The sequence below is a fragment of the Marmota flaviventris genome, chromosome 11, assembly GCF_047511675.1.
Source record: "Marmota flaviventris isolate mMarFla1 chromosome 11, mMarFla1.hap1, whole genome shotgun sequence".
Classification (NCBI taxonomy): Eukaryota; Metazoa; Chordata; class Mammalia; order Rodentia; family Sciuridae; genus Marmota; species Marmota flaviventris.
The window spans coordinates 58,177,751-58,194,264 of record NC_092508.1 but is presented as its reverse complement, the minus strand read 5'-3'; the positions used below and the strand labels follow the sequence as shown (position 1 = coordinate 58,194,264).

The 16,514-nt window shown below is 34.0% G+C and overlaps 1 protein-coding gene across 2 annotated transcripts in view; it reads right to left on the bottom strand.

Annotated features, from left to right (window-relative positions):
* Ola1 (Obg like ATPase 1) overlaps window positions 1–16,514 on the bottom strand; it is a 146,833-nt gene that overhangs the window by 108,289 nt on the left and 22,030 nt on the right. For both annotated transcript variants that reach the window (XM_027946149.2, XM_071619059.1), the window contains one exon: window positions 14,215–14,342. In XM_027946149.2, coding sequence (XP_027801950.1) covers window positions 14,215–14,342 — 128 coding nt within the window. The remainder of the gene's footprint in view (window positions 1–14,214; window positions 14,343–16,514) is intronic.

Genomic DNA, 16,514 nt, shown 5'->3' with positions numbered 1-16,514 from the left:
ACTTAGACATATGAAATTAAAACAGATACAGAGGGATAATAATATAAACCAGAATGAAGACACATCTGTCATTAATAACAAAGGAGAAAGGATAAGAGCTTTTATTTTTTCCAGCCCCGAATCCTAACCATCTGCACAGAAATCATCTACATGGATTGATCTTAGTTCTACCTACATAATAATTTGCCTGACCAGCGTAAGAGGGGTAAAAGTCAAAAGAAAAGTGTAGTCAGTCAAGGGTTTAAAATCATATTTGGGAGAAGAGACAGAGAGGAAGAGGAGTATTTTCTAAGAATAGTATAACTACACAGACATATCAAAATAAAAGAAATAGTATCAAAATCAATATAACTAGCATTTATTCCCCAAACTGAAATGCTCTACTTCCCAGAGTGGTGTCTCTGTCTCTGTCTCTCTCTCTCTCTCTCTCTCTCTCTCTCTCTTCCTCTTTAAGAAAAGCAAACATTGAAAAGTTTAAAAAGAAGCTAAATTATTGGCTGAAATAAAAACTTAGCCATAATATTACACACATCATTATAAATGAAAACATTTTTAAAAAAGAAAGAAGAAAGAAAATTAAAACTGTGTTTTAAGTAATAGCATCTACTTGGTCATATCTAATCAAAAGGGAGAGTGTAAAACTGTCTATTCATAAAGTATAAGGAAAAGAGGTATGAACCCATAAATGAATTACAATTTTATATGTGCTATGGAATGACCCTTATTTTCTCTAAATCACAAGCTTTGTATCTAAATCACATATAATCCAATCAATTATATATAAGGGAATACTTTTCTTTTCAAGTAGATGACTACCGATCATATTTCAAACAATAGTGAGCTGGCCTGTCTAGTTTCCCTTTGCTCTCATAAATAGGAATTTTGTTTAGATAATTCTGCACTATGCATATTAAATATATTGGCATAATGTTAATTAAATTGCTAAGAATCCATTTAAAAGGCTGTGTTTCTTTCCCTTAATATCATTCTTACTTTTCAAAAGACAACATGAAATAAAGTATTGAGTTCTCAATGATGTTCTTTCATCTTTGCATCTTTCAAAGCCCACCTTGGGTTGGATGGCCACCTCCAGGCTTTACTGGAAGAACAAACAAGGTCCCCTTCACACATCCATAGTGAAATGAGTAAGCTGGATAATATCCCCTCACCAAGAATATACAAAATAGGAAAGAGCTACACATAAAGAAATTAGTTTATTATTAAGACAAACAGGTATAAGGGCAGCCCTACTTTCCTGTCAGCCCAACATATGCACATGCACACACACACACATGCACAGGTTGACTGCACTAATAAAGTTTTTTAGAATTATCCCTTTATGGTAGAACACAGTATACAAACATAATGCTATGGGAACAATCAAGAAAGTAGTTTCTCTAACAACAGAACTTACTCATTTAGTTATCTGAAAGTAAACACCTTAACTAAATCATCCTGTTTGACTCATCTTGATTAGCCCAGCTTAAAAACATTTTACAGAAACAGAAAAAGATTACTGATAACTCTGACATTACAACATTCTAAGCCAAAGTAAGGGGTACTCTACCACTGAGCTACATCCCCAGTCCTTTTATTTTTAATTTTGAGATAGGGTTGTGCTAAGTTGTAGAGGATGGTCTCAAGCTTGTGACCTTCCTATCTCAGCCTTTAGAGTCACTGGGATTATGGCTTGCACTACTGTGTCTGGCTTTCCACCCCTGCCACCCCTGCCCCGTGTGTGTGTGTGTGTGTGTGTGTGTGTGTGTGTGTATAGGGGGTGGTGCTAGGAATACAGGGCCTCACATATGCCAGGCAAATGCTCTACCACTGAGCTACCTCCCTAGCCCCTCTCATTGTTTTAATGCACAATTCTTAGTAATTTTAAGTCGTTTTTGTTTATCTAAAATTGGGATTAAGCAATCCTCTTGTTTTACCCTCCAGAGTAGGTAGAACTACAGGGGAAAATGCCACCACACACCCTGCAACGCATTCACCTATTAAAACCCTAAGGGTCTAAAGAAAAACAAATCACCCATCACTCTCTGCAACTCAATTCTATAGCCAGGCTATCCCATACTGAAACCACTAGCCACATGCTATTAAGTAGTATTAAGTTATTAGTAAGTACTTGAAATGTAGCCAGTCTAAACCAAGATGTGCTCAAAGTATAAAACACACACCAGATTTCAAAGACATAATACCAAAAAAGTAAATTATTTCAATTTTTCATATTGATCACACTTTGAAAATATTGTGATTAGGTTAATTTAATATATTATTAAGATTGATTTCAACTGTTTCTTCTTACTTTTTAAATAAAACTATCAGAAATTTTAACATTACATATGTAGCTCACATTTATACCTTATATTTCCATTGGTCAGTGCTGATTAAAAATAAATACATAAAAGCTAATAGTATAGGTCCACAGCAGTGGTCCTCAAGTGGGAACAGTTTTGCTCCCCAGGGAACATTTGGCAATGTCTGGAGACATTTTTGGTTTTTGATGGGAGGTGCTATTGGCATGTAATGGAAAGACATCGGAGATGGTGCCAAATGTCCTGCAGTATACATGAGCCCCTCCCACTTCAAAGAATGAGCTTCCCTAAAATGCCAATATTGCTGAGATTGAGAAAAATCACACTTATTGTGAGCACCCAAACTAGCAGAAATTTCTTTTCAAAATATTTTAAATCAATAGTTATTTGAAGAAATATATGAAAACTTAATATTACTAAATATACCTATGTGTAAATGATGTCAACCATAGTTCTCTCACTTGCGTATATAAGAATTCTCACTAGGAGAGAAACCCTAGTGTTATTTTCCAGTGACTGTAGAAACACACTTATCAGTCCTTTGTCAAGAAAACAGACCCTAAGCTCAGTAATTTCTAGTCTTTATTTTTAAGGTTATGCTCCTCTAAATAACCCTTAGGCCTCATCTCAAAAAGTTTGTAAAATAATATTTTTACTATAGAGGGTAAGAAAAGAGGATTTCTTGATCCCAGATTCATTCTTGATACGCCTAATTTCCTTTTCGGTAACTTACTTGACCAATGGCAAATTTACAATTGTGTTACATACTGGATAACATGGATATTTTATAGTACCTATTACTGGTATTTGATTTCAAATGCAATATGACCAAATCATGAAGACACAATCACATGGATCCGTTGGTATGTTTGTGGCCTGCTCTCCAGACAAGAATGATACAGACTTCGAGGGGCTTCCCCAGTACACCCTTATCTTCTATAGCAAAAGAATCCAAATTTCAGATTAGTAAGACGTGATATTTTTAAAAATCTCTAACAGATTTTCTTGCAGTTAGTACTGTCCACATTCTTATTCCTGGCCATTGAAAAATAAGCAGAGGCCATTGTGTGGGTTTCTTAAAAAATGGTCCTTCTTACCTAGATTCTTCATTCCACATTTGGTTCTTTTCTTCCTACTTCTCACCTTGCAAGGAGATCCAAACCTAGTATTAAAAGATCTATTGTGACGATGAGGACGAAAGCCAGTCTAAGGAAGACACTGCAGCAAAGTCACAATGTGGTCTCTTTAAGTGTCTGTACTAGCCCTAGATTTATTTGTACTTCCAAACCTCCCACTGATTATTGGTTTAAAAAAAGAAAGAAAGAAAAGACACAACCCATAATTTCTCTCCTTGTCTTGACTACTGTGATGCTCAGCAGTAAGATTTATTCCTGATTTCAATATTTCATTTGTCTAATTTCATTGTCTAATATTTAGGCTCCTGACTATTAATCTACCTCTTTAATTTTTATTTTTTCTTGGCTCTCATCATTTTCTTGGTTGTTTTAATGTCTGTCTTTTGGAGAGTTAAAATTCCTTTTAGAAATCAGCAAGGCAAAATAATACAAGAAGTTGAAATTTCACACAAAAATAAGTCCATAGGAAGAAATTTTAACTATAAAAAGCAACTGGTGAATACAAAGTACAGGCAGTATCTCCTCTTCGCAAAATCACCTCCACCATCATACACACATACATACATACTATCTTATCTTAGCTGAAAAAAATCAAGCTGCCTTTGAAATTTTGTCCTCTAAAATTATAAGTAATTATACACTTTATATATAGTTAACAGTTCGAATTAACAGAACCTCCCATATGTGTCTCTAAATTGGGAACAAAACTATCCCCTATCTCAGAAAGCAGAACTCTTGTTACTAGCCCATAAAGTCATATTTCTAAGTACTACTGAGAATCTTTAATAAGTATTATCTATAAATAGCTGTCACTAGATAGAGTAATCCTGCCAAAGATCCAGTCCTTCAGAGAATACACAAATGTCTTAGCTTCTTCTTGAAATATAATTTTAAAACTTCTAAGGTCAAGCTCTACAAAGCAAAGAAATCAGTGAATTCAATAAGCTCATCATGTTCAAAGCTTTAAAAATCTAACAATAGGAAGTTATATTGCTTCTAAAAATTGATAAAAACAGTGATAATTTAAAAAGAAGAACTCAAATTATAACTATTTACAAATGATATGATTCTATACCTAGAAGAACCAAAATATTCCACGAAATCTCCTAGAACCAATAAATGAATTCAGCAAAGTAGCTGGATATAAAATCGACACCCTTGGGGCTGGGGTTGTGGCTCAGTGGTAGAGCACTTGCCTAGCATGTGTGAGGCACTGGGTTCAATCCTCAGCACCACATAAACATAAATAAATAAAATAAAGCAGTAGAGTGCTCGCCTAACACGGGCAGGACCCAGGTTCGATCCTCAGCACCACATAAAAATAAAGGCATTGTGTTGTATCCATCTACACCTAAAAAAAAAAAAAAATATATATATATATATATATATATATATATATATATATATATAATTTTTTTAAAAAAGATATTGTGCTATCTACAACTAAAAGTATTTTTAAAAAATAAACAAACACCCATAAATCAAAGGCATTTCTGTACATCAGTGACAAATCCTATACATCAGTGACAAATCCTCTGAAAGAGAAACTAGGAAAACCACCCCATTTACAATAGCATCAAAAAATAAAATAAAATAAAATACTTAGGAATAAACTTAATGAAAGAGGTGAAAGACCTCTATAATGAAAACTACAACACGCTAAAGAAAGAAATTAAAGAAGACCTTAAAAGATGGAAAGATATACTTTGTTCTTGGAGAGGTAGAATTAATATTGTCAAAATGACCATACCACCAAAAGCACTATACAGATTCAATGCAATCCCAATCAAAATCCCAATGACATTCCTCATAGAAACAGAAAAAGCAATCATGAAATTCATCTGGAAAAATAAGAGACCCAGAATAGCCAAAGCAGTCCTTAGCAAGAAGAGTGAAGCTGGTGGCATTACTATTCCATACCTTAAACTATACTACAGAGCAATAGTAACAAAAACAGCATGGTACTGGCACCAAAACAGACCTGTAGACCAATGCTACAGGATAGAGGACACAGAGACTAACCCACATAATTACAGTTATCTTTAATATTAGACAAAGGCACCAAAAACATACATTGGAGAAAAGATAGCCTCTTCAACAAATGGTGCTGGGAAAACTGGAAAACCACATATAACAAAATGAAATTAAACCTCTATTTCTCACTCTGCACAAAACTCAACTCAAAGTGGATCAAAGACCTAGGAATTAGACCTGAGATCTTGCACTTATTGGAAGAAAAAGTAGGCCCAATCTCCATCATGTCGCATTTGGCCCCAACTTCCTTAATAAGACTCCTGTAGTGCAAGAATTAAAACCAAGAATCCATAAATGGGATGGATCCAAACTAAAAAGCTTCTTCTCAGCAAAACAATCAATCAGTGAGGTGAACAGAGAGCCTAGAGAATGCGAGCAAATCTTTACCACAAGCACATCAGATAGAGTACTAATCTCTAGGATATATAAAGCACTCAAAAACCTTAACACCAAAACACAAATAACCCAATCAATAAATGGGCCAAGGAACTGAACAGACACTTCTCAGAAGAGGATATACAATCAACCAACAAACCAATGAAAAAATGTTCGAGAATTAGAGAAATTAGAGAAATGCAAATCAAAACTACTCTAAGATTTCATCTCACTCCAGTCAGATGGCAGGCATCAAGAATACAAACAACTATAAGTGTTGGCGAGGATGTGGGGGGAAAAGACACAATCATACATTGCTGGTGGGACTGCAAATGGGTGCAGCCAATCTGGAAAGCAGTATGGAGATTCCTTGGAAAACTTGGAATGGAACCACCATTTGACCCAGCTATCCCTCTCCTCGGACTATACCCAAAGGACTTAAAAACAGCATGCTACAGGGACACAGCCATATAGCACAAGTCACCATAGCTAAATTATGGAACCAACCTCTAGATGCCCTTCAGTAGATGAATGGATAGGGAAACTTTCGTGTATATATATACATGATGGAACATTACTCAGCATTAAAAGAGAATAAAATCATGGCATTTGCAGGTAAATGGATGAAGTTGGAGAACATAATGCTAAGCGAAGCAAGCCAATCCCCCAAAACCAAAGGCCGAATGTTTTCTTTGATATGAGGATGCTGACTCATAATAGCTATGGGTGTGGGGAACATGGGAGGAATGGAGGAACATTAGATGGAGAAAAGGGGAGGGAGAGAAAGGGAGGGGGAAAGGGGATAGGAATGATAGTGGAATGAGTTAGACATCATTACCCTAAGTACATGTATAAAGACATGAGTAGTGTGAAAATATTTTGTGCAATCAGTGACTTGAAAAATTGTGCTCTATATGTGTAATATGAAATGAATTGCATCCTGCCATCATGTATAACAAATTAGAATAATTTAATTAAAAAATTGATGAAAACAAGTCCTACTGGCTCACTAAACCCTAGAGGAAAAAATATATCATTTTAAAAATAAGACATCTATTTTTTTAAAACTTACTGTATGTATGAATTTAAAAACAATCTGCTTCCCATAACATGGTAGCTGTTTCCTTATTTTGGATTTTTTTTTTTTTTTTTTTAGTGGTGCTGGGGATTGAACGCAGAGCCTTGTGAATGCAAGGCAAGCACTCTACCAACTGAGCTATATCCCCAGCCCTGTTGCCTATTGTATTAAATCTTTGATAAACACTTATCTGAGAAGAATTCAATTTGTTAAAGATAAAAGAAAAGTTAATCATTAAGTCGTATGCCTTTTTCATAAAGTCTTTCAAACTTACTTTTTCCCTCTAGTATTACTGTGTTTTGAAATCCAGCTCTTATTATATCCTCCATGAAATACCTTAAAAACCTGCTATTTTTTTCTGCCCCCAAATTTCTTCCTACTCAAATCTACTGTATATGACAATATGGAGTTGCTTCTAGAAACTTCAACTTTCTGAATATCAACCTCAAAAAAGGATAAAAATCCAAGTTTCTGACTTAACAAAATTCCAAATTATCACTACCAATATACAAAATAGTCTCGGATATTATGTTGAAACTAAGAAGGAAGCACAAAAGAATACAGAACATACAATTACATTTATGTGAAGCTTAAGAACAAACAAAACTAACTGAACATGATAGAAGTCAGAATAGTGATTACCCTGGAAAGGGTGGCAGAAATGTTCTGTATCTTGATCTACCTGGTGCACAAACGTGTATAAATGCATCCTGATGTATACTTTAGGTCTGTGCATTTTTTCCCCATTCTAATATATTATATATCTCAATAAAAATATAGGAAAATACACTAGAAGAAACCAGTAATACTTTTTTAAAAGAAATTCAGTTAATAATATTTGACCTTGACCTTAGGGAGAATAAGAACTCCCAAGTACAAAAGGAGTAGAAGAAATCAACGGAAAAAACTGATCAATATTTTCAACAAAGATAATACTTAGAATCAATATATGCCCATGTGTCTGTATTGCACAAAGAAAGTCTAGAAAAAGGATCAGCAAACTAAGAACTTGTGGCCTATTTTTGAATGATCCTATAGCAAAGAAGGATTTTTACATTTTTAAAACATTGTAAACACCTATGTATACACAAAAACACACATACAAAACATTCCATGGAGCAAAATATTTACTATCTGGCCCATTAAAGAAATGTTTCCTAATGCTATTCCAGAAGAAAACAAAGGAAACTGATGGTGTTTCATCACTTATGAAAGTAAAACAGAGGAGTAAACATGCAAGCAGGAACAATATTTCTCAATCTGTACCCCAATACTACATCAGATACATTTTTCTGAACCTAGTTTTATCTATTCCAATGTGTGATGTACCTAAAATTATTCAAAAAACAATAATTAATAAAAAATTAATATCCACACACAGATGGAGAGTGAGGTTGGGATGAATCTGATAGAATTCTAAATGTATATTTTATATCCTTTCACCTTGTGGTACACAAAAGGTCTATATATAAATATTCATTAGCTGTATCATCTGTAATTGAGAAAATTGAGGTTCAGAGACACAGTATTACTTTTTTCATAGTTACATAGCTAGCAATTGAGAACTGATTTTTTTTATTCTCAGGTTTGAGTATAAACTCATACACATTCCACTTTAAGGACCAGGTTGAAGATATAAAAAATAATTGTATTGTACTAATATGATTAGATTTTTTCCCCATTATTCTTTTTAATAACATTTAAATAGTTTTTTTTTTTGGGGGGGGGGGGAGGGCGGGATGGTGGTGGTGGCGCTGGAGATTGAACCCAAGCCTTCACTGGGCTATACCCCAGTTCCTGAACAGTTACTAACTTTTAAGAGATTACTTTAAAAAATATATCCTGACCAGGGATGGTGGCACACACCTGTAATCCCAGTAGCTCAGGAAGCTGACGCAGGAGGATTATGAGTTCAAAGCCAGTCTCAGCAACTTAGTAAGGCCTTAAGCAACTTAGAAAACCCTGTCTCAAAATAAAAAATAGAAAAGGGCTGGGCATGTTGCTCAGTGGTTAAGTACTTCTGGTTTCAATCCCTGGTACCAAAAAAAGAAAGAAGGAAGGAAGGAAGGGGGGAAGGAGGGAGGGAGTGAGAGGAGAGGAAAGGAAAGGAAGTGTGTGTGTGTGTGTGTATATATATATGTATGTGTGTATATATGTATATGTATGTATATATATCCTGAACGTCACAATACACTTGAATTTCTGCTTCAAAGTAAATAAAGGTTTAGACAATTTTTTTTTTTTTAAATTTTACTCGGCTTATGTAAAAAATAACCTGAAGGAAAAATGTGGATAATTAACCTCAAAAAAATTTTAAAGTGAACCTGGTATTTAGCTTTTTAAAACAATTTCATGACAATAAAATCTTCCATAATAATAATGCATCGTAAGTATAATGTGCATTTATTTTGTTTTCAAAAGCAATTTAATCCATTAAATAATCTTTGGAATATTAATTTTCAGTGTTTTTATAAACACAGGAAAAATATTTCTTTACAATACTGGGAATCAAATCCAGGACCTTGTACATCTATGCAAAGGCTCTACCATTAACCTACATCCCCATCCCTAATATGAGTTCTTAAAGACCCAGTATCTTCTTAGGTAAATAGAGACAAAACAAATCGAAAAGAATACATTCTAAATGCAAGAAATCCATCAAAATCCTTTACTGACTTTCTTTTTTTAAAATATATTTTCAATATCTTTATTTTTATTTATTTATATGTGGTGCTGAGGATCGAACCTAGGGCTTCACACATGGTAGGCAAGCACTCTACCTCTGGGCCATGACCCCAGCGCCTTTACTGACTTTCTACTTGACAGAATTATCAAATCTCATGTGTTTCATTCAGAAATAAAAATAACTGAAAAAAAAATTCTACCCAGACAGTACTTATAGGATCATGCAAACATTGTAATGTAACCAAATATTCCCAATTTAGTTCCATGGAGCTCTGACATAGGTATCAAAAGTCAAAGTAGACAGTAGAATGGTGATTAGAGAGGCTGGGAGTTGGAGAAATGGAGAGATGATCGTCAATCTCATTGAAATTGAAGAAATATGGGTGTGTGGGGGGGGTATGTATTATGTTTTAGTTCTATTGCACAGCATGGTAAATACAGTTAATAATATTAAGCGTTTCAAATTGCTACAAGAGTAAGTTTCAAATGTCCTTCCCACAAAAATTGTTAAGTATTTGAGGTGATGGAATGTGTGATTTAGTTTGACTTCATTATTCTACATTACATTCACAAATCATATCACTTTGTATCATATAAATTTAAACAGTTATAAACTATCAAGTTATAGTAAGAGAAATAAATAAATGTAAGCAAGCTACTTTAACCCTTAAAAAATTAGCTACTTTTCTTCCTGCATTGTCAGTTTTACCTTAAATATTATTTCTTCCAGAGGCTAGACAACAGAGTTGCAGTTAATGCTATGCTGTAACAGAAAGAATGTGGCAGAAAAGACTGAAGTCATATCAAGTTGGTTTAATCACAGGAACTACCATCTTTTAGCTATGCAACTTGGACAAATGATTTTCCCTCTCAAAGCTTTGGTTCTGTCACCTAAAAATAAGGATAATAGTAAGGCCTATATACCTCACTATGTTTCTACCATCAAGACATAACAATCTGAAAAACTATTAAGTAAGCAGAATGGTATAAAGTCATTATTATTATCAGTTGCACCTAGTTATTTAGTCAAATAGGCTTTTGGGTAAGTCTAGGGTATTTATATCTTAACATAAGATGCTGCCTCTCAACCTGGGGACTTCATACTGCAGGAAGAAAAAAAAGAAAGTAAGTATGAAATTCCAAAAACTTTTGCTTAAAGCTAAGTATAGGAAATTACACCATTTATCAAAAGCCCTAATGTTCCTCATTCCTTGTGGTGAAGGTCGTAGGTAGAAAGTTTGACAAGCACAAAAATCTTACCCTTTTTATTACATTTTATATTTTCCAGGCATTTTACATGTTTTAGATATAGGGAACTCTATTAGTTCAAGACAGTCTGATATGACAGAATTTTAAAAAGGTAAACTTTGGAGGGTGAAAAAAAAAAAAAATCAACAGAGGTTGAACACAACTAATCCAAAAAGTTTAAAATCCAAAATCCTGCAAAATCTTAAATTTTTGAGCACTGATATAACACCACAAGTAAAAAACGCGCATCTGACTTCATGTGACAGGTCACAGACACACTAAAAATACTGTATAAAATTACCATCACGGTTGGGGTTGTGGCTCAGCAGTAGAGCACTCACCTAGCACGTGTGAGGCCCTGGGTTCAATCCTCAGCACCACATAAAAATAAATAAATAAAATAAAGGTATTGTGTCCAACTACAACTAAAAAATAAGTATTTTTTTAAAAAAATTACTATCAGGATATGCATACAGAGTATATATGACACATCAATGAATTCTATGCTTAAGTTTGGGTCCCATCAACAAATATTTCATTAGGTATATGTAAACATTCCAAAACCTGAAAAAATACAAAATCCAAAGTACTTCTTGTCTCAAGCATTTCAAACAAGGGATATCCAACCTGTATTTAAAGAAAAAAAAAAAGTGGAAAAAAAAAAACAAAAAACATTTTGATGTTTAAAGACAAAGGGCTGGGGGTCTAACAAAATTTTGTTCAGTAGGAAAGCATTTGCCTACATGCACCAGACCCTTGGCTCAATCTCCAGCACACTGGAAAAAAAACAGTTACCTTCTTCTAGGATCCAGAAACATGTCTGATGAACTGGCCCAGAGAATATGCTAATAACACCATTAGATTTCATCCGTAAATATTTTTTTCAAAACTAAACAAAAAATGCACTTTTATTATTTCATCTATGTACCATTCTCAAAAAGAAAAAAAAAATACAGTAACAGAAGAGAAAAGCAGTTACCAGGTTTAAGGGTAGGAACAGCATGGGAGTGGAATGGCATAAGGGAGTTTTGGGGGATGATGAAAGTAATTGTTATGATAGTTTCACCAATATGTATATATGTTAAAAGTCATAGAACTGGGCACCAAAAATGTACAACTAATGGATAATTTATAAAAATAACATGCACATTCCTGAACGTAACAAATGATATTTGTTTGTTTGTGGTGCTGGGGATCAAATTCACATTCTCATGCATGCTAAACAACATGCTCTACTATTGAACTACACCCCAAACCATCCATCATATGATCGATATTTATTTATTTATTTGTTTGTTTGTTTTAGGGGGGGGTTACCAGAGATTGAAGCCACAACCCCAGCCCTATTTTGTATTTTATTTAGAGACAGGGACTCACTGAGTTGCTTAGCGACTCATCGTTGCTGAGGCTAGCTTTGAACTCTCCACCCTCCTGTCTCAGTCTCAAAGCGTTGGGATTACAGGTGTGTGCCACTGCACCCAGTGGACAAAATCTTTTTTCTCCTTTTTTTGTTTACTTTTTTAAAATTTTTATTTATTTATTCTAATTTGTTATATATAACAGCAGAATTCATTTTAATTCATAGTACACATAGAGAGCACAATTTTTAATGTCTCTGGTTGTACTCAAAGTAGAGTCACACCATTCTTGTCCTCATACATGTATTTGGGGTAATGGGGTAATGATGTCCATCTCGTTCCACTGTCTTTCCAACCCCCTGCCCCCCACACTTCTTTTTTCAGACTGCCTTCTTCCACTCAGCATAATTATCTTAAAATTCACATTACTATGTGTAGAAAAACTTAAATATTGCAGCTCCATGCTATACGTAATTAGTTCACATTTGCTACAAATCAATGAATGTTTCATTTTTTAAACCTCTCCTATTTGACTTTATTTTCAGTTCTATTCCATACAAAAATTCAATTCCTTTTATATTCAAGTCATTGGTTCTCTTGTCGCCATCTTTTCTCACAATTGCCTCACCAATACTACTTCTATATATCTCAAGTACAAAAATTTTAAATAATGTCCCAAATAGAACCCACCATCTCTTCTCAATACTTGCTGCTCCTTCTATACTTAACACCTCTAAAAGGGGATCATGATTCTTTCAAGTAATACAGTCCAAAAACCCTGGAGTCATGCTTGACTCCACCTTGTCTTTAAATCCTCACATTAGTCACCAGAACCAGTGGAAAAACATAAAAGGCCTATGTTCAGGTTTTAGGTTCACTTCTCAACATAACTGAATTTCTCTTCCTTCTACCAAACTCATTCTTTGCCAGAAGGTCTCTCCATACATTTAACCAATAGGTAGCCATTTGAATCAGTGCTTCTCAAATTATCTGTGGTGAATTTTTGTAAAATACTATAAAATGACTTTTCGTAGGCAAATGAAAATTTTAAAGACATACAAAAAAAATTAGCACAACTTTTTAATTATTTGATTCAAACTTTTAAAAAATTAATCAAAATGCCACAAATCTTTCTAAATGCTCATTCCCAATTACTATAATTACCTAGTTATGAACCAGTAACAAACAAAAACACTGAACCAGACCATAGCTGGAACCTACCTCTAACTTTTGCTTTCCTTGTTTGCATTAATTTGGTCATTATAATAGATTATTATAAAATGCAGTCTTGACCTGAGCCTTAACCTAAACCCATCTATTTTGCCCAAGAATTGCTATGTCCTTGGTTCAATTTTGCAGTCAAAAGAACTCAAGTCAACCCAAGGTTCTACGTGTTTTCTCTTTTTATATTATATCCCACTCTCCATATTGACTGGCTGATATACAGTTTCTCCTTAATCTTTTGATTACTCATAAGGGTGCCTTTCTCTCCTCTGAAATAATTAGAATCCCATTCTCTTGTCAGTTCTGCCTTCTCAACACATGGAAAAGTTTAAAAGTGCAGAAAAGTTCCACAGCTTAAGAAAATTTCAGGGCTACAGGTGTAACTCAGTGATAGAGCACTTGCTGAGCATGCACAAGATCCTGAACTCAATACTCAAAGAAAAAAGAAAATTTCAAAATGTCTTTACACTCTACAGAGTTAGTTCCTCAAAGACACTTTTCAACAACTTTAATCCAGAACAGGGAATAAAATTCAACTAAAATATCATATCAGAATAGCATATACTCACTATGGAATTAAGTCTTCACAAGTGCAGATGATACTAAGTAACATTAAAATTACATATTAATCCATGACTCATCTTGCACAGCAAAGCAATCTTCTACTAATCAGTCATTTCTAATTTTTTTAAAGCAATAATGGAAATAAAACACCAAGCTTAAATGAAATCAATGAATGAATAAACAACCATACTTACGTGTTAGATGAAAGATCCCATCACAGGCACTAATATGAGATAAAAAGGCATTTCCCAGGCCCTGCCCATTGTGAGCTCCTTTCACAAGGCCAGCAATATCTACTACATTTAGAAAGGCAGGAATTTTGCTGAAATACAAAAGATGGTTTCATTATAAAACAGTTCTAAGAGCCTGTTTATCAACCAAATTAATTACCAATACATTTCATAAATTCTTTCCTTGATAGAACAAGGTTTAGAAGGTACTCAATAATGATGATAAATGAATACCCTTCCCACAAAAAAAAAAAAATAAGAAATAACCTTTTAATACATGAGCCTTTCTTACCTAGGAAAATGAGGAATAAAATGAAAGCAGAATAGATTTTCTTATTGTATCATTTGAGATTAATTATTGGTAATTTTACTGAAAGTTCTGTTGGCACATGCGCACACACAAACACACACACACACACAAAAGCAGTGGAGAATGCTTCAAGAGTATACATAAACAAGGCAAGTTAATCATCAAAAAGTGAGCCAACTTACTTGGTGTCAGGTACTAAAAACTTTACATGTATAATTCCATTTTTAAGTTCAAAACAACTCTATAATGTAGGTGCTATGCTACTATTAAACCCACTTTGCAGATAAGGAAATTGTGTCTTAAGGGGAGTTAGGAAATTTATTGTATCATTCAACTAGTAGTGACAAACAGGCTGAGTTTGAATTTAATCACCACATAGGCTATATAGTCAAAAAATAAATGTAATGATGAGAACCAGTTATCAGAATTGTAATGAACTAGTTAATAACAGCAAGAGAATTAGATGTATATACAAAATAATTTTTGCTTTGCCAATTAAAGGCACAGTTAACACAAGGTAGAAACCAACTAGAAAAATCAGGTTGCCATTTAAAAATGGAGATTCAAGCATATGAGCAAATAAAAGTTACTTTCAATGTCCTGTGACAAAGATATATGATATAATGTCAATTTCATTCCCTGATAAACTACAACATAAAATTTCCACAAAAGACAAAACTATTACCTACATGAAAAAGAAATCACTTCAAAATAATTGTCCTATAAAAATTATTACAAATAGTAATCACTTGATAATTGTTACCAGCAAATCCACTGAAAATATAAAAATGTGGTTATCTTTTGAAGTTGGATAGTGTGTTTCCCTCTCCAACATCTACTTCCCTTTCTCTTGGTAACTACAATGTAGTCCAGAGCTTTGAAGAAGCTTGCTATATCCCTAATTCTAGAAGCATAAAGTGCAGACCTATTATAAACCATTTAATCTCATTCCTAGACAAAACCAATTATTCTAGGACCTTTGTCTTGCCCCATTTGCCTTACAAGATTTGTGGAGAGGTTTGTCATGAGGAGTTAAAAGAGGTTCTTCAATAGAAGTTCATCAGTCTCCTGAGAATTTCTAGAAGCAATTCTTTCTTTCACTCTTAACACAAGTGAGAGAGTATACAGTCCCAAGAGTTGAGAGACATCTTCTGAACACAGAGAAGGCAACCTTATGATCAAGCTGATGAAGAGAGTAGAGAGGGGAAAGAATTGAAGCCCTTGATGATACCACTGAGCTTTATGTCATACTACCCGTTACTAATTCAATAAATAATATGTTAAGAGCAACCAAACTCATCCTAAATGACAATATTTCTAAGTATGGTTGTTTATTCATTCATTTATTCAATAGGATAAATATGAAGTACAGTAGCATGCATATGGCTGGAAAAGCATTGGATTTTAAGTAAAAAGTTCTAAATTCTATTCCTAGTTGACATTAACTATTAAGCTTGCCTCTAGGCAAATTATTTGATCTTTCTGGGTTTCAAGTTTCTTTTTATGAGGAAGCTAAACAAGAAGATTTCTAGCTCTGAGATTCTATTTCCTAATAAAAAATTTGTTTCTTAAGACAATGCAGTGGCACATGCCTGTAATTCCAGCACTCCAAAATCTGAAACAGAAGATTGCAAGTTCAAGGCCAGCCTCTGTAACTGAGCAAGAGCCTTTATAAAAACCAAAATGGGCTAGGGACATATTTCAGTGCTAAAGTGTCCCTGGGTTCAATCCCCAGTGAAAGAAGTCGGGGGAAGTGGGGGAGGCGGGGAGGAAGGAAGGAAGGAAAGTTTGTTTCTTTATTCTGACTCTTGACTTAGATACAGGATAAAAGTTTAACTTCTAACACAATATCTCAAATTCAAGGATTTCTAATATGTTATACCAATGATCTCATGAACGAGAAAAATAATATTTTAGATTTTATGAAATTCTAAGACTAAAATAATATTTAAAA